The sequence below is a fragment of the Stigmatopora nigra genome, chromosome 8 (assembly GCF_051989575.1).
Source record: "Stigmatopora nigra isolate UIUO_SnigA chromosome 8, RoL_Snig_1.1, whole genome shotgun sequence".
Taxonomy (NCBI): Eukaryota; Metazoa; Chordata; class Actinopteri; order Syngnathiformes; family Syngnathidae; genus Stigmatopora; species Stigmatopora nigra.
The window spans coordinates 11,301,740-11,320,000 of record NC_135515.1 but is presented as its reverse complement, the minus strand read 5'-3'; the positions used below and the strand labels follow the sequence as shown (position 1 = coordinate 11,320,000).

The window sequence follows — 18,261 nt, the reverse complement described above, 5'->3', positions numbered from 1 at the left end:
CTGTCTTAAATTAGAAAAAATTAAAAGTACTTTGAATAATTTTGTATTTTATTTTGATGGCACTTGATAGTATATCTAGAGAACCAGTTGCTCTGTAGAAGAATATAAAAATTAGTAATTCAATCATTTTTGTTCCGCTGATCCTCAACGGTAACGGCGGTGCTGGGACCCTTCCCAGGCAACTTTGGACATTAGGCATTGGACACCCTGAATTGGTTGCAAGCTAATCGCAGGGCAAGAATAGACACAACCAATAATGCTCACACTTATATCTAAGGACAATTTATTGTTGAACCACCCTATTATAGGGAACCAAATAAGCTGCTTTTTCTGCTGCATTACAAGGTTCTCCTTTTGCTTGTGATCAGTTACTTATATCTAAGGTTTAAAAGAAACTTTGCTGTTGTCAAGATTGACACATTAAGCTGTTAACATTTACATGCATATTTTACGTATCATCTTGTACAGATATGGGTTGGTTGGTCAATCAGTGTTAGTTCGTAGTAAGTCTAGTAAAGTACCATTATATTGAGCCCGGCCATAACGGGGTGCCTTTAGTGATAAGGTGGGCATCTGTGCTTGGTTTTCGCCAACTACACCTATTATTTTCATACGCGAATAGTGCTCTGGTGTTTTACTTTTATCACGTTTGATCGTTTTGGAGGTCCTGGGCCAAAGGTTCACCTCAGCGTTGCCCGATAGAAAGACCTGCCATAAATCTTGCCATCTTAACAACAATAGCCCAAGTATCCAAGACAAGTTTTGTCAAATGTAGTCCAAATTGTATTGTTCTATGAATGCATTTTTTTTCATCTTTAAAAATAGGGCCAATGGTCATTTTTCTGCCCAATCTGGCGATGCTGCTGCAGCTATGGACTCTGCACACGCTCTTTAGTATACAACAACACTGACTTGCATGTCATTATCTTGAATGATCATGGGATTCTCTTTGCTTCTTTGCGCAAAAAAGCTCTATCACTTCTTGAAATGTATTTCAACTATTTGTGCAGCCTTGCATTTGCATGTACGTGCATGCACGTTGACCCACTGCATCTGGGACTGAGCTCTGCTGCTGCTCTTGAAATGCACAAATTTACATTGGTGGTGGTGTACGTGTGTGTGGGGGTAGATATTTGGCGTCGAGTTTGGAAGGAGAGCAGCTGAGACGAATCTCATTACCAAGGAAGTCGATAAATTGAAACATAGTTGTGGCAACCATCTTTGTCTCCAACACCAAAGATTCCTAAAATCCCTTAACAAGAAGCTGTGACAGGTCGTTTATGTTAGGCAAGGCTGCTGGCAGTACACATACAACCTTGATCAGCCTGATGATTGTTAAAAGAATAAGATATGCATGTTCAAAAATGTGTGGGTATTGCACTCAGAACAGTGCAACGTTACAGTGCAAACAAGACATTTTTCAGACCCAAAAAGAAACCAACAGACTGGACTGATACATGGGAGCTTGTTACTTAAAAAACATACTTTTAGCTGGACCAGAAATAATTGTCATTGCACATTGGACACAAATGTATGGACTTAAGCCTATGTTTATATAGATTACTAACAAGTAATCAAGAGTTAATATTGCACCTATACATTATAGTCCTAACCCGGGTGAAGAACTAAAATGTTCTTTCTTGAAAATAATCCTTTATCCTGACTTTAACCATAACAGACAAGTTTAATTGTTCTGTGGCACCTCATATTACTACTACTTTAACAGTCGGCGGGGCTCAGGCCTGGGCAAGCGTGGAGCAGCTGACGCTCGCCGACAGGAGAAAATGGCTGACTCTGACAACAACCAGGATGGAGCTAATTCGTCGGCTGCTCGCACTGATGAGGCATCACAGGGTGCCTCAGGTACCTACCAAATTGTTTTACACATTGAGACAAACTAAAAACATGTAATTGTTACTGTTCATATTTGGCTATTTTACACAAATTTTCTAAATGTCTGGTCTTTTTCAGCATCGAGTTCAGTTCCTGGAGCTGTAGGCATGACCACCTCAGGGGAGAGTGAATCTGATGATTCAGAAATGGGAAGGCTTCAAGGTACCTCAGCTCTATTGATATGCCACATTTGTTTACCAAGCCTTATAGTCATTATGCTTAAACGTTAATCGTGTGTATACCTGCCACTTTTTATTTATTTATAGCTTTGCTGGAGGCCAGGGGTCTACCTCCTCATCTATTTGGCCCTCTGGGACCACGGATGTCACAGCTTTTTCACAGGACCATAGGCAGTGGTGCCAGTATGTAGTACAGTTTTACCTTATTATCACTTACTTGAATTAGGATTCAGGGCCAAATGATTTTTGGGAGAAACAGTGGGACCTCTACTTATGAATTGGTTCACACAAGGGAAAGCGAGCAGGGAAGACACAGTTGGTAAAACTAATGGGTAATCACAGGAGACGTCTGCGTACAGAGGCTGCGTTATGCACAATTACAAACGAGTCGTGCATCAGCTGTTTTTTTGGCGGGAGCCGTTCGAGTTCTGGATTTTCATCCAAAATCGGATCCAAAACAAATCTGAATTTTCATTTAAACTCCCATTTGTTCCAAGTCTGGGACATTCGAAAATCAAAGTTCCACTGTATTAGGATGAGCAAATTCCAGTTCTACTCAACTTTTGTTCAGTGTGGAAGAAAAACATTGGGATGTGCTTTTGCTGATTAATATATTTCCAAGTTATCGGATGGATAAATTATAAGCAGATTCACAAAATCAAGTTTCTTTATATCAACTGCCTCTTGTGTGAGTACTTGATGATAAGAAGACGCAAGCAAGCAAGAAAACCCTTTATCTTGAATCCAGAGCTTGACATGCCAACAATATTTCATGCCAATAGCAGAACATTTTGGATTAGCTTTAAAAATGTGACAATTCTTTTTGCAGGCTCCAAGGCTCAGCAGTTACTGCAAGGCCTACAGGCCACAGGTGACGAATCTCAGCAGCTTCAAGCTGCCATTGAGATGTGTCAGCTGTTAGTAATGGGCAATGAAGAAACACTTGGTGGATTCCCTGTCAAGAGTGTGGTGCCTGCTTTGGTTAGTTTTTTTTGCACAGATGAAATGATGCTGATGTTTTTACATAACATTGTTTAATGCATTACGATTTTTTTAATGTATTTTTTTTATATACAATAATACAATTATTACCAATTTGACCAATGCCTTTATTGGCCTTTCTTTCACAGATAACACTGTTGCAAATGGAGCATAATTTTGACATTGTAAGTATGCTGAAGTTTGGCCATGTTTTATTGAAGTACAATGAATGTATACTACTGGATTTTTAACATGTAATTATTGTTGCCCTTTTTAGTATATAATATAATTTTTAATGTCATTATTGCTCCCTTTAGATGAATCATGCCTCCCGTGCACTCACATACATGATGGAGGCCCTCCCTCGGTCCTCAGCTGTAGTGGTCGATGCTATTCCAGTCTTCCTGGAGAAGGTAACTCTTAGGCCCTCATGACTGTTCTTAACCGGAGTATGTTACAATAGGCAAGGACGGTTGGTTCATACATTCATGAATTCAACTCAATGTCGTCTCCAGCTTAAGGTGATCCAGTTTATTGACGTAGCTGAGCAGGCCCTGACTGCCCTGGAGATGCTGTCTAGGCGACATAGCAAAGCAATTTTGCAGGCTGTAAGTGTGTAATATGTCATGCATCTTGTATCGGATTTGTTATGACTCCAAAAATATCTAATATCCCGTCATTGCTTTCAGGGGGGGCTTGCTGACTGCCTGCTCTACCTAGAATTCTTTAGCATCAATGCACAGAGGAATGCGCTGGCCATAGCTGCCAACTGTTGCCAGAGTATTACAGCTGATGAGTTCCACTTTGTTGCTGATTCTTTGCCACTGTTGACACAGAGACTTACACTTCAGGTACTCAATTTTCCATGTCACCATGTATTACATGAGGATAAAATGCATTACGGAGAATAGGAAATACATCTCAAATACTCTCTACAATTCACATTCACTTACTTTGACTTAGTGATTTTAGATATTCATCAAAAAGCATTGTCATGGAAAGGACAAATCGCCAATTTGTTCGATTGCTTCCCGCATAGTCCTCTTTGTGCCTTTTTAATTTATTTCACTCTGACTGCTAACAGCTTATGTTCTGTTTTCTATTCTATAGTTACCATATTTTCACGACTATATGGCGCATCGCATTTAAAGGCGCAGTCTCTTTAACAAGTGCTATTTCTGTATTTGACACACAAGACATACCGCACCAATAAATGCAGCCAGGTATGGCAAAACATACACCAGCTTATTTGTACACCATCTTAAATATACAGACACACGCTAAAAACACGTTTTTAAAAAGGCAACAGAAACAAACTGAGTTCGGTTGTACGTTATTTAGCCATTTTACAATGTACTCCCTTTTTTGATCAATCATCACCCACAAATCCATCAGTCATTTTCTGTATCCAAATTGAACAATTGTCCAAATGATTCATCAAAAACGGTGGGTTTGACTAGTGCAAAACATTCAGTGCTCTTTCATACAGTCAGTAAAATGACATGTTTTTGTCAAATTGTATTTATTAATGATTTTTTAAATTTTGTACACATTTTGATTCAGAAATTTTCAGTTTGTTGTATTTTTATCCTCTTCAGGACAAAAAGTCTGTGGAGAGCACTTGCCTCTGTTTTGCCAGACTTGTGGACAATTTCCAACATGAAGAGGTTTGTTAAAAATGTTTAAATTTAATTTTAACCATCATTTTTGTCTCACGGATGTCATGCAAAAAAACCCTTTTTTTTAAATCAACAGAACCTGCTGCAAGAAGTGGCATCACGAGACCTTTTGACCAACATTCAGCAGCTGCTAGTAGTGACACCTCCTATACTTAGTTCTGGGATGTTCATCATGGTTGTGCGGATGTTTTCCCTCATGTGTTCCAACTGCCCCTGCTTGGCGGTTCAGCTCATGAAACAAAGTGAGTGCTGGCCCCATTATTCACTACTTACCCCATAGTTCACACAAGTCTTTCATTTGTTCTGTGATTTTATGAGTTGGCTGCAAACAGCAAATGTATTTTTCCCACTTTTTTCAACAGACATTGCCGAAACATTACGCTTCCTCTTGTGCGGAGCATCAAATGGCAGCTGCCAGGAACAGATTGAACTTGTACCTCGGAGTCCTCAAGAGCTCTACGAATTGACTTCCCTTATATGGTAGAAACTATTTCTCTATCGTAACACTCTTTTTCTTTATCCATATTACAATGGGGCAAATAAGTATTTAGTCAACCACCAATTGTGCAAGTTATCCTACCTGAAAAGATTAGAGAGGCTTGTAATTACCAACATGGGTAAACCTCAACCATGAGAGACAGAATGTGGAAAAAACAGAAAATCACAGTCTGATTTTTTAAAGAATTGATTTGCAAATCATAGTGGAAAATAAGTATTTGGTCAATACCAAAAGTTCATTTCAATACTTTATGTACCATTTGTTGGCAATGATGGAGGCCAATTGTTTTCTGTAACTCTTCACAAGCTTTTCACACACTGTTGCTGGTACTTTGGCCCATTCCTCCACGGAGATCTCCTCTAGAGCAGTGATGCTTTTGGGCTGTCTTTGGCCAACATGGACTTTCAACTCCCTCCAGAGATTGAGGACTAGAGACTGGCTAGGCCACTCCAGGACCTTGAAAAGCTTCTTACGAAGCATTTGTTGCCTTGGCTGTGTGTTCGGGATCATTATCGTGCTGAAAGACCCAGCCACGTCTCATCTTCAATGTCCTTGCTAATGGAAAGATGTTCACTCAAAATTTCTCTATAGCCCCATTCATTCTTTCCTTTAAACAGATCAGTCATCCTGGTCCCTTTGCAGAAAAAAAACAGCTCCAAAGCATGATGTTTCCACCCCCGTGCTTCACAGTGGGTCTGGTGTTCTTTGGGTGGAATTCAGTATTATTTCTCCTCCAAACACGAGAACCTGTGTTTCTACCAAAAAGTTCTATTTTGGTTTCATCTGACCCTAACACATTCTCCCAGTCCTCTTCTGGATCATCCAAATGCTGTCTACCAAACGGATGTATACTGGCTTCAGCAGGGGGACACGTCTGGTAGTGCAGGATTTGAGTCTCTGTAGGACATTCACTAGGTACCCCATGTGGTTCTCGGATTTTTGCTCACCGTTCTTGTTATCATTCTGATGGCACGGGGTGAGATCTTGCATGGAGCCCCAGATCAAGGGAGAATATCACTGGTCTTGTATGTCTTCCATGTTCTCATAATTGCTCCCACCGTCGATTTCTTTACATCTAGCGGTTTTCCCTCTTGAACATTCAGTCTTACCAGCCTTGTGCAGGTCTACAATTTTGTCTCTGGTGTCCTTTGACAGCTTGATCTTGGCAATAGTGGAGTTTGGACTGTGAGCGACTGAGGTTGTGGACAGGTGTCTTTTATACCGACAATTAGTTAAAACAGATGCTATTAATACAGGTTACGAGCGGAGACCTCATTCGAAGTTACACCTCTTTGACAGCCAGACATCTTGCTTGTTGGCAGGTGACCAAATGCTTATTTTCCACTCTAATTCGGAAATGATTTATTTAAAAATCAACAATTTTCAGTTGTTGTTTTTTCCCCACATTGTCTCATGGTTGAAGTTTACCCATTTTGACAATTACAGGCCTCTCTAATCTTGTTTTAAGTAGGAGAACTTGCACAATTGGTGATTGATTAAATACCTATTTGCCCCACTATAGCTAATTACTATAACATGAAGATATCCATCTCTGAGCCATCTTTATTTGACCACTCTGACCAAAATCTTTTTAATCCTAGGTAGTCACTGCCTTAGGTAAAAATGAAGATGACATTACAATACAACAATAGCTAGACATATAACCTCAGGGCAAAAAATCCAATGATTGTTTTACAGCAATCTGAAACTTTGCTCTCCCTTTAGTGAGCTGATGCCCTGCTTGCCTCGAGAGGGCATTTTTGCAGTTGATGTTATGCTGAAGAAGGGCAGTGCCCAAACAACAGAAGGAGTTATATGGCAATGGAGGGATGATAGAGGCCTTTGGCATCCTTACAATCGCATTGATAGCCGGATTATTGAGGTATTATTGCACTTAAAGAATTTTGGGTTGAAGGTTTTCTAATATTGTCAATGTGAAACACTTACAGTCACTGATTGCATTCTTGTTAGTTTTTTCAATCATTATAAAATTTGCCGTGATTTTTTTAATATATATAGTCGTATGAAAAAGTTAAAGCACTCCTGATCATTTCACAAGATGTTCCTTTATAAGTCAATAATTGGATCAACATTTTCAGTTAAATATATCATACAGCAGACAAAGTAATTTGAGAAGTGAAATGACGACTTCCATAGCTTGAAATAATTGCTTGAGCAAGAGTAGGCAGGTGCATAAATTTAGCCACCCGTGTTGTTTTTATTGATTTGAACACTAAGCATCAATTATTGAGACACAAAATTTGTTTGGTAAACTCAACCTTATTTCACTTCTCACATATCCCCGTGTTTGCTATTGGATATATTTAACTGCAATTGTCCAAACAACCAATGACTTACAAAGGAACATTTTGGAAATGATCAGGGGTGCTCAAAGTTTTTCATACACATACATACACACACATACTTCTAATAATGGCTGTGCATGGTGATTACGCTTTATTCTACAGACAGCCCACCAGAATGGGGAAGATGAAATCAGCTTGTCAACTCTGGGTCGTGTGTATACAATTGACTTTAACTCTATGCAGCAGATTAATGAAGACACGGGAACAGCACGTGGCATACAGAGGAAGCCAAATCCACTCGCAAATCCAAACTCCGGTAATCTTCTTGACTAAGTTATTAAACAAGCCAAGGGAGGGTGTATTATAATTTTTCTAAAGCAAACACTTGTTTTTTTTTTCTAAATATGATTTAACCCATTGTCTTGATTTAAGATTTAGAAAGTCAACTGGAGCTGTTTCAGCATCCCACACAAAAATGTGGTCACAATTAGCAACTACAATTTGCAAGTCTTATGTATATTGGTCTTGCTCCTCCTCTTTAGGGAATCACCAAGAAGTCAGGCGTGAAGATGCAAGAGCTCAGCTGATGAAGGAAGATCCTGAGCTGGCCAAATGTTTTATCAAAACGTTATTTGGCGTCTTGTATGAAGTGTACAGCTCCTCTGCTGGACCTGCAGTTAGACATAAGTGCCTTAGAGCCATCCTCAGGATAATTTACTTTGCTGACGCAGAGCTACTGAAGGATGTGTTGAGGAACCATGCAGTGTCCAGGTACTTATCAAGGCGTTTGATTATATTTACAAATTAACCCATCTCCAATGTTTACATTTCAAAGAGAATATACAGTACATTCATGTGACTCCCCCCTCCTCTCCTTCTTCAGTCACATTGCCTCCATGCTATCCAGCCAGGATCTGAAGATTGTAGTGGGTTCTCTGCAAATGGCTGAGATCCTCATGCAGAAACTGCCTGATGTCTTCAGTGTTTATTTTAGGAGAGAAGGTAGATGTTTTAGATTATTTTCTGATGTCATTGTCCATATCTTTTTAATGTTACACTGTTAAAAAACTATTTGAGTCCTTCTACCGATTCCACTACCTCAGTGTGTGGTATTGACCAGTACTTGTCTGATACTATGTTTTTGTTGTTGTAAAGATATTTTCCTTTGGTATTTCAACACTTTTCATTACTTGAATATAAAATGGTTGCAATATTGGCTTGGTTAGACTCTACTTAACCATTTTGCCTACTTGATTTGGGTTGCAACAGTTGAATGAACTTCTCTATCCAGTGCTCCGGGTTGCGACATTAATCCGTTCAGGAGTTGGGACTCAAAGGCGAAATTGTCGTTTGGCGGGAAATAGAACTTATTATTATAGTTTGAGATTCAAAATTTGAACTAAGCAGGCAACATTCTCTATTGAGCGAGTGCTAAACAGAAAGAAAGAGGCAGCATCTCTTGTGGGAGGGATTTTGGCCAATCTTAGGGCACCTTGGTGACGGCGACCAATAGCAGACCGGCGCCATAGTGATGTCGTCCAATAATTATGTACAAAACAATGCCACGGTGTAGATCAGTCTTGGGCAATCCGGTCCTTGATGACCGCTGTGGGTGCAGGTTTTTGTTCCAACCAATCCAGCGTAGACACTTAAACAAATTAGATTTCTGCTGGAACAAGAAGCACCTCACTGCAATCGACTGATTGCACTCCTAAAATACCAGATTGGAGGAAAGGTTTCCTCTTTTGGGTTGGAATGAAAACATTCACCCACTGCAGCCCTTTGTGGAATTAATTGCCCAGGTCTGGTGCAGATTCATTCATGCCGCAAAGGTGTGCTACGCAATTAGCATATTAAGGATTGTCAATTCTTATATGGTGAAACACCGGTTCTTCAGCGCTGAGTGCCACCAAATTCATGGCCAAAGAAGAAGCGGAGCCCTGAGTTCCTTCCGCTTGCGAGTTTTAGCGTGGATGAACTATTTTAGATATTCTTTTTGTAAGAGTGTATGACTCGTCAACACATTTTTAAATTTATTTTTGTTTTCGCTACAGGTGTCATGCATCAGGTTAAAAACCTTGCAGAGTCAGAGAGCTTTCTAGTTACTAGCCCCCCTAAGGCTTGTCCCAGTAGTAGTACTAGTTTGTGTACTACCACCATCAGCACAGCATCTACCACAACCTCCAATAATGCAACTCCTGACCTTGGTTCTCCAAGCTTCCAGCATAGCATGGATGACTCACTGGACCTCAGTCCCCAAGGGTGGGTATAGAGTGATATTTTTTTCATTATTTCTTTAAATTGTTTATAAAATCAACATTTTTGGAAAAACAAAAAAAATGACCCTTACATTTTATTGTATTTTTGGACTATAAGTCGAACTTTAGTATGAGTCTTGCCAACCAAAGGATGCTCAATGAAGAATGAACAATGTATGTTTCATTTTGGAGGGGCAATATTTTAATTGTTCATAAACCAATGTTAAAGTAATCATAATAATAATAGAAATATAGTAACATCTTTTTGGGTTTCCTACAGCCTAAAAAACACTAAATGCCATATATAAGTCGCAGGCCTGGCTATTTTGGCCAGGCCTGCGACTTATATATGGCATTTAGTGTTTTTTAGGCTGGAGGCTATTTAAAAAAAAAGTATGACTTGTATTCCAGAAAATATGGTAAATAATTTTCCATATATTTTATTGAACATTATAATTTTGTTTACAGTTGATGTGAACGTTGAGTGTTCAGATAATGACTGAAGGTGACTTTTTAAAGATGTTCGTCAATCCATGGTTTTTCTTTAAATTTGTTGTTTTGTTTTTTTTCGATGTTTCGACAGAACGAGCAAGTGTTGAAATTTGTCGGTTAAAAAAATATATTCTTCCACACATAGCAATGATGACCATATATCCTTCTTTTACTGTCCATGCTTAGGAGGTTAAGTGATGTTCTAAAGAGAAAACGGCTTCCAAAAAGAGGTCCCAGAAGGCCCAAATACTCACCACCGAGGGATGATGATAAAGTAGACAATCAGGGTAAGTTCCTCAATTTGTAAGTGATGCCAACGAGTCCGAAAATATCACTTATTTGGGCCTTTTGTTGGTAAAGCACACCTTGTGGAGAAGCACTGCCAATTTTGTCATGCGCAGTGCAGTGCTCTTCAAAGAATTGCGTTGATGTATAACCTGCCCTTGGAAGCGGCTAAATAGTTCCTTTTTTCATTGTTATTGCTCAAGGGAAAGTGCTTATAGAGAAATTAGCAGGGGAAAAAATGAAATAAGATTAAAAAAATTGGTCTGAAGAATATACAATGGTTTAGATGCAGCCAAATTCATTTTTTTTCTTCCTTTTTCCTAACCTATGATTTTTTTTAACAGCTAAAAGTCCCACGAGTACTCAGTCACCCAAATCATCCTTTTTGGCTAGTCTCAATCCTAAAACATGGGGCAAACTTGGTGCCCAAACCAATAATGCCAACTCTGAGCCCTCGCGTATAGCTGGGGTGAGTGGTCTGGCAAGGGCGCCTCCCAAGGACTCCATTTCAAATAACAGGTATGATCCCAGAACCGTTTGATGTAAATGAGTTGCAAATGCATGCTTTGCTTTATTTGATCACTATATTCACGCATGTATTTTGGCAGAGACAAAATCAAGGCCTGGATCAAAGAGCAGGCCAGCAAGTTTGTAGAGCGGTACTTCAACTCTGAAAATGTGGATGGCAGCAATCCTGCATTGAATGTACTTCAGAGACTTTGCACAGCCACTGAGCAGCTCAACCTTCAGGTACATTTTCTAACATACTTAACATAAGGAGTATAGAGTACACACGAGTACACACCGCACTACCCAAATTTGACAAGTTTTAAGAAGAAAAATTTAAAAACGCCTTAACTGATGATACGCAATAGGGTACCCATGTTGTGAACGGGCATATTTTGATGGAGATGTTGCACAGAAATATTTGAATAATCAAAAATATCTTATAACATACATCATTTTTATATATAGCGGGTTGTCACTAAGACACTACGGATCTGTTTGCTGATACAGTCTGAAACCTAACACACCTAACTTGGAAAAAACAGGCCACTGCATTTCCAAAGAAGAAAAAATAAAATGCAATCGACTTGCTTGCAAAGCTTAAAATGGACACATTCCTCTGAAAAAAACATCTGATAAACTCGGCTAAAGGGCATCATTAATTGACCAAGTATTGCAAATTGTTGTTTTTACACGGTGGCAACATGTTGTATAAAAAAAAAAAAGAAGAAAAATCTAAGCACCTAGGGCTAACCTGAAATTGTTCTTCTTCAATAGAATATGTATTTGAAAGGATCTTTCTTTGGAAATAAAGGGCTAATCAGCACTAGCAAGGTCTCTTGTAGTAATAAACAGTGGATATCCATCCTTTTTCTTTTTTTCCCTTTTGAAGAATCATGCAACAATAAATGAACTCAATTATAAAATTCCCATACTTTTTTTAATGAAGTCTTTGTTTGTGCTAGTGTTTGTTTATGCAGCCATGGCAAAGTTTGGATATTCAGTCTAAAGTGGCAGATATAGTATTCTCTTGGCAACAGGTTGTCTTGTACCTAAAATTAACTATTAGAGAGTTGGAATGCACACTAAGTGGCATTGTCATGATGCGACAGGCGACAATATACAATGAATAGTCATAAAACAAAAAAACATAAAAATGAAGTTGGTTTGTTAAAAAAAATGCATTAACGTCCGCTTTTCTATAAAATTTACAAAGTACAAACGGACAGAAAAAGTTAGGGGCTCTTTGTCTGAAAAAGGCCATTGTTTTTTTAGGCTACCGTTAATTTGTCTGTTTCATGTTCTATTCCCAAGGTGGATGGTGGTTTGGAGTGTCTTTCTGAGATCTCCAGTATTGTTTCAGAATCTGATGTCTCCTCTTTTGAGATCCAGCACAGTGGGCTGGTGAAACAGCTCCTGCTTTACCTAACCTCCCACACAGACAGGGATTTGCTTAGTCGAGACTTGAGACTAAAACGGTTTCTCCATGTCTTTATTGGCTGCCCGGTAAGAAATGTATAATTGTATTTTGAATGATCACGGTATTAGGTTTATTCTTGTGCACAATTTATAGGGAAGCTAGTTTAGGGGTAACCTTTTTATTTTATTTTTTAAACCCTGTGACCTCCTCTCCGGTTAACAGGTCCCTGGAACAGAGCCGGTAAGTTGTCTGGACCCCACAGAAAATGGGCCTTTCTTAGCACTGGTTCACAAAATGAACAGCTGCCTAAGTCAAATGGAACAGTTCCCTGTCAAGGTGCACGATTTTCCCAGCGGTAATGGTAATGGAAGCAGGTCAGTTGGTTTATCTTTCGCTTGCCTCTTTCCCCCACCCTCCTTTCCTCCCCTCTAAACAATGGATTTAATCTTCAAAAATGTGATCAATTTAATTTTTTTTTCTTCAGAGGCTCACAGGCACTTAAATTCTTCAACACACATCAGCTCAAATGTCAACTGCAAAGGCATCCAGACTGCACTAATGTTAAACAGTGGAAAGGTGGCCCTGTAAAGATAGACCCTCTTGCTCTGGTGCAAGCTATTGAGAGATACCTTGTTGTTAGGGGTAAGTGATAATCTTGGTTACCCACTTGATGTTTTTCTTTGTTTGAAATCTGTCTGGTTTAGCTACATAGTCATCCAGGATGGTGAATTTGAATGCCTTTTTAATTTTAGACAAGTTCAGTGCTTATTCTCGCTAGAGTCGTCTTGTTAAATTGGGCTATAGCTAGCTTCTGTATATTCTTCTGTACAGGGTATGGCCGAATTAGAGAAGAAGATGAAGACAGTGATGATGATGGTTCAGACGATGAAATAGATGAGTCATTGGTATGTGAACAACTTATTTTTAATTGCTCAAAAAGTCGTTTGGGCCTGGTCCCTAATGTAATCTCATTGGTCCTATAGGCTGCCCAGTTCCTGAACTCAGGCAGTGTACGTCATAGGCTGCAATTCTACATTGGTGAACACTTGCTGCCATACAACATGACAGTTTATCAGGCTGTGCGACAGTACAGTCTTCAGGCAGAAGAAGAAAGGGAGTCAACAGATGATGAGGCTAATCCACTCGGGCGAGCAGGCATCTGGACCAAAACGCACACTATATGGTAGGGTTTTTCACTTATTTAGCTTGTCCTAGAGGTCACCTTAAACAAAATACTCGAAGTGTAGTCTTGCAAATGTTTATGAATTATAAAGCCAATCTTAAATTATAGGCCTGCAGCACACCATAAATGTGTTGACTATTTTTGTACCATTATTTTATTGCATGTACTGGACTGCAAACTGCGGCCAATGTAAATGGCAGAACAATATACGCATTATTTTCGTTGCGTCTGCTTATAAGTAATTTGTAAAAGTTTTCAGCAGCAGTCTGGAGCTTTTTATTTCTCTACTTGTGCCTTCCCCTGAAGTTTAAAATCAGCTCTTTCGGCCCTTAGGTTGAGCTTGTTAGATGTCCGATCATGTGGCTCATGTCATCCTCCTGCTGTGAATTGTACTTAGTTTGTCCATAGAAAATATCCAATTCAATTGAACTAACTACTCGCTGCCTGCCCTCCAAGTGTAAATGGATTGGCCATCTGTCACTGTCAAAGGCAGAAAGAGTTGGTAATCCCTGGTTCAAATAAAACCTCCAAATTCACGTTCGCACACTTTTTTTTCTCAGGTATAAGCCAGTTAGAGAAGATGAGGATGTCAGTAAAGATACTGTGGGGGGAAAGAGGGGCAGAGCCCAGACTGCTCCCACCAAAACCTCCCCTCGCAATGCTAAGAAACAGGATGAGCTGTGGCATGGTAAGAATCTCCAATGCCTACAAATTGCCCTTATTTAAATACATTTAAAAAAATCATGAACCATTTATGAAAAACATATCAATATAGCAATTCTTTCATCTCTCATTTCCAGATGGCGTATGTCCCAATGTCATCAGTCCCTTAGAGACATACCTCACTTCAGAGCCTCCAGAAACCATAACCTTTGACGACCCCTCCTTGGATGTCAACCTGCTGTTGAGAGTCCTGCACTCAATCAGTAGATATTGGTTCTACTTGCATGACGTAAGTCCTTTGGAATATCAGGAGCTGTTGCTTCAGGAAAACAAAACAAAGAACAACAATTGTCTCCATTTCACATATCTTCAGAAACTTTTTGTAGAAATAGTCAATGTCCTCTTGAAATGACCCTTTTCTGGACTCTAAGAAATATTTCAACACACTTAAATATGTATATATATTTTTTTTTATACTGGGCAGAATGCTGTATGTAAAGAAATCATCCCAACTAGTGAATTCATCAACAGTAAGTTGACTGCCAAAGCCAACCGTCAACTCCAAGACCCCCTCGTAATTATGACGGGGAACATACCAACTTGGCTCATTGAGCTCGGAAAGACTTGGTAATTTTTTTTGCGCTTTCTCTGTGTTCTGATTATGAAATGTCGGATATTTTTGCTCATGTTATGTTCTTTCTGCAGCCCTTTCTTCTTTCCTTTTGATACGCGGCAAATGTTGTTCTATGTAACTGCTTTTGACCGTGACCGAGCCATGCAGCGCTTGCTGGACACAAATCCTGAGATTAACCAATCAGATTCTCAGGACAGTAGAGTTGCGCCACGTCTTGACAGAAAAAAGGTATTTTTCCTTTGTTCTTATCATTTTTGGTGACAAGCCATGAATTATTAGCACATCTTCCTCAAATCAGTTAACATTGCCTCTTTTAAAAATTGTCGTCTCCCAATCTTTCAGAGGACAATAAACCGTGATGAACTGCTCAAACAGGCCGAGTCTGTAATGCAGGACCTTGGTAGTTCACGTGCTATGTTGGAGATTCAGTATGAGAACGAGGTACATATGTTTTCTGATATTACAATAAGCTTTTAAAATTCAATCGCTCTTGTTTTCCAAAAGGTTGATGGATTTATGATAGGATTGTTTCAAGTGCCACGTAACCCAAATATTTACTTAAAATGTTCAATTATCTATTGTCTCCTACAAGCCTGGCAATACCTTGCCTTGTGTTGTACTTCAAGATGACTTAGATAATAGGGGTACTGATGGATCTGGACCAATTTCATACATTTTGGCTGATTTTTAGTCATCTCTAAAAATATTACTGATTCTTTTGCCCGATAGGCTCTAGATGCAGTTTGCCAAATTGGCCCGCTATTATTATGTAAATAGGTTTTGGTAAATAAGAATTTAGTAGTTTTGAAAATAATTTTTTTCCAATTGTTTTTTTTTTTCTTTCTATTTTTTAATAGACATCTCTTGTTTTACAAGTAATTTTCAATGTTTTACGATAATAGATGGGCAGGAAAAAAAGGGAAATATTGAAATCAGCATACTTTTCAAACAGGACATTTCATGATCGATGCACCCTTGATTTTTATGCCACTACAATAGGTTAATTGCAGTTTTTGAGTTTTCAATGTATTCGTGGTAATTTTTGTGTATTTATGGATTTTTTTCTACTGTCAACTCATTCTGGCCATAGATATTAAATATATATAGCATAATGGTATTTTTTTCATTCACTGAAATGATCTTTATTACCCCACTTACTATTTACCGAATCCATTTTTGTATATTGGCACTGTGTTAAAGAGAACATGCTCTCTGTACTTTTTTTTTTACCCTGTTCCACTGGCTGTCTGTGCATTGAGTTTTTAAAATATGAAAGTATGAAGATGTTTACTAGCTTTTCTTGTCCTTTAGGTGGGCACAGGCCTCGGTCCCACTTTAGAGTTCTACGCTCTAGTTTCTCAGGAGCTCCAGCGAGCTGACCTTGGGTTGTGGAGGGGTGAAGAGATTACGCTGACCAATCCGAAAGGTACCACCTTGAGTCTTTTGCTTTTAATGTATTGTTTTACAGAAAACTCCCACTCACTATGGGTTTAGAGATGTTGCTGCTCATAATGCAAAATTTGCTCTTACTTTTACCTAAGACATATACCTGGTTTGTGTTGATATAGGAAACCAAGAAGGTACCAAGTACATGTTCAGTACAAGAGGACTCTTTGCTGTTCCATTTGGCAGGACAACGAAACCAGCGCACATAGCCAAAATCAAAATGAAGTTCCGCTTCTTGGGGAAACTCATGGCCAAAGCCATCATGGATTTCAGACTGGTGAGAAATGAATTGTTCTGTTTTTAAATGCATAAAACACACTTTTTTTTTTTATTTGACTAAATTCACCCCCGACTATCAAGATAGAAAAAATGTTTGTCTTCTGAGGCCTGTGTATATCCTCCTGACTACCAGTAGTTCAATATTGTTCCCTCTAGAGAACATTTGTAAACCTAAATGTCTCCCACCCAGTGCATCCAATCACATTAAGATATAAGAGGGCATTCAGAGCTTTCCAATGATACCAAATTTCTTTTACAGTATTCCAATGACTTCACAGAGTGAGGAATTTCAAAATACACGTGATTGGACTATCTTTTTTCCTGGTAGTCAGTAGGATATACATTTCAAAAGGCAATAAAGCCACATATTCAAAGACAGCATAGGAGCCGTGCATAACCTTGTGTGAGCTCTTGTATACCTTCATCTAACATCATTCATTTTCAGAGCTAAAGTTTGAAAATCCTGTATGTGAGCATAGACAAGCTCACTTTTTTGTGGAGACACTAGTGTCTCACAATATGATCAATATTAAAGCGTGGACGGGTGATTTTCATCACCAGTCACAAGTAACAAATGGGAATTCATGCTTTCTACTAAGCATGTTCGCAGACCATAGCCTTCATAATACATTTTGTGCTGTTTTTGGAGGATTACTTTGCAACGTTCCAAATATTTCTGATTCATTGTGTTTGCGTAATTACTTTGATAAAATGTACTGAAATTATGAAAATGGAGATACTGGTAGTTTGGGGGAGGGGAGTTTGAAACTGTCCTGAGAACACTGTGTTCCTGTAGGAACCTAATGGTCTTTGAATATCCATTTGGTGGATCTCGAAACAGCAAAAGGATTTAAAAAAAAAAAGATTAAAATTGATCATGCTGCCAAAGGAGTAGTCCTACAGAAGTCAAAAGGTTGCCTTGACACTGGCAAGAGATCTGCACATGCAAAAACAAATGCCTCCAGTGTAGAATATACAGATTAGGGATTTAGTCATTAGTATTTTCTAAAATCAGAAAAGTAAAGATGTAGAAAAGAAATTACATTGAGCACATTGTTGGGCAAGGTTATTGTTTCGGTATAAATTTTGATCAACCAGTAAGGGTTATTCACGGCAACGCACTCGTAAACGAACAAGCTTTTAAATGAATTTATATTAATATATCCAGACACATTCAAACATGTTTAATGTAATTTTAAAACTAAATTAGAATTCAGTTTTGTGTAATCTTTTTTAGCTTTGTTCTTACTCCACGCGGACATTCAGCCGGAGTCTTCAAAACGAACGCATCTTTTCTCGAGCATTTTGACTGATTACCTCAGTTGATGGCCACAGAACTTGAAAAATGGAATTAAACCAGTGAGTTGAGGCCAAGAAGAATACCTTTTTAAACTTTTCCAAAATATCTTTACGTGAAACTATAACTATAAAAATGAAGGAACCACTTGAAATACAGTAACATCCACGGTTATAATGTTAACGTTTTAAAACTTATCTCCGTTCATGTGTCTTCAATCTTATGACCATGCTCATTGCATACTAGAAGCAAAATACTTT

The 18,261-nt window shown here is 38.7% G+C and overlaps 1 protein-coding gene across 4 annotated transcripts in view; it reads left to right on the top strand.

Annotated features, from left to right (window-relative positions):
* trip12 (thyroid hormone receptor interactor 12) overlaps window positions 1-18,261 on the top strand; it is a 31,212-nt gene that overhangs the window by 8,006 nt on the left and 4,945 nt on the right. For 3 of the 4 annotated variants that reach the window (XM_077723509.1, XM_077723511.1, XM_077723512.1), the window contains exons 6-36: window positions 1,727-1,863; window positions 1,972-2,055; window positions 2,160-2,255; window positions 2,902-3,053; window positions 3,203-3,238; window positions 3,371-3,466; window positions 3,569-3,661; window positions 3,743-3,904; window positions 4,652-4,720; window positions 4,809-4,974; window positions 5,095-5,212; window positions 6,957-7,113; window positions 7,700-7,853; window positions 8,080-8,308; window positions 8,421-8,539; window positions 9,592-9,799; window positions 10,474-10,574; window positions 10,917-11,091; window positions 11,181-11,322; window positions 12,394-12,585; window positions 12,722-12,873; window positions 12,984-13,141; window positions 13,331-13,404; window positions 13,483-13,682; window positions 14,243-14,370; window positions 14,483-14,634; window positions 14,830-14,972; window positions 15,051-15,207; window positions 15,322-15,420; window positions 16,291-16,405; window positions 16,548-16,702. In XM_077723509.1, coding sequence (XP_077579635.1) covers window positions 1,727-1,863; window positions 1,972-2,055; window positions 2,160-2,255; window positions 2,902-3,053; window positions 3,203-3,238; window positions 3,371-3,466; window positions 3,569-3,661; window positions 3,743-3,904; window positions 4,652-4,720; window positions 4,809-4,974; window positions 5,095-5,212; window positions 6,957-7,113; window positions 7,700-7,853; window positions 8,080-8,308; window positions 8,421-8,539; window positions 9,592-9,799; window positions 10,474-10,574; window positions 10,917-11,091; window positions 11,181-11,322; window positions 12,394-12,585; window positions 12,722-12,873; window positions 12,984-13,141; window positions 13,331-13,404; window positions 13,483-13,682; window positions 14,243-14,370; window positions 14,483-14,634; window positions 14,830-14,972; window positions 15,051-15,207; window positions 15,322-15,420; window positions 16,291-16,405; window positions 16,548-16,702 — 4,219 coding nt within the window. The remainder of the gene's footprint in view (window positions 1-1,726; window positions 1,864-1,971; window positions 2,056-2,159; window positions 2,256-2,901; window positions 3,054-3,202; window positions 3,239-3,370; window positions 3,467-3,568; window positions 3,662-3,742; window positions 3,905-4,651; window positions 4,721-4,808; window positions 4,975-5,094; window positions 5,213-6,956; window positions 7,114-7,699; window positions 7,854-8,079; window positions 8,309-8,420; window positions 8,540-9,591; window positions 9,800-10,473; window positions 10,575-10,916; window positions 11,092-11,180; window positions 11,323-12,393; window positions 12,586-12,721; window positions 12,874-12,983; window positions 13,142-13,330; window positions 13,405-13,482; window positions 13,683-14,242; window positions 14,371-14,482; window positions 14,635-14,829; window positions 14,973-15,050; window positions 15,208-15,321; window positions 15,421-16,290; window positions 16,406-16,547; window positions 16,703-18,261) is intronic. The other variant, XM_077723513.1, reaches the window with a different exon arrangement.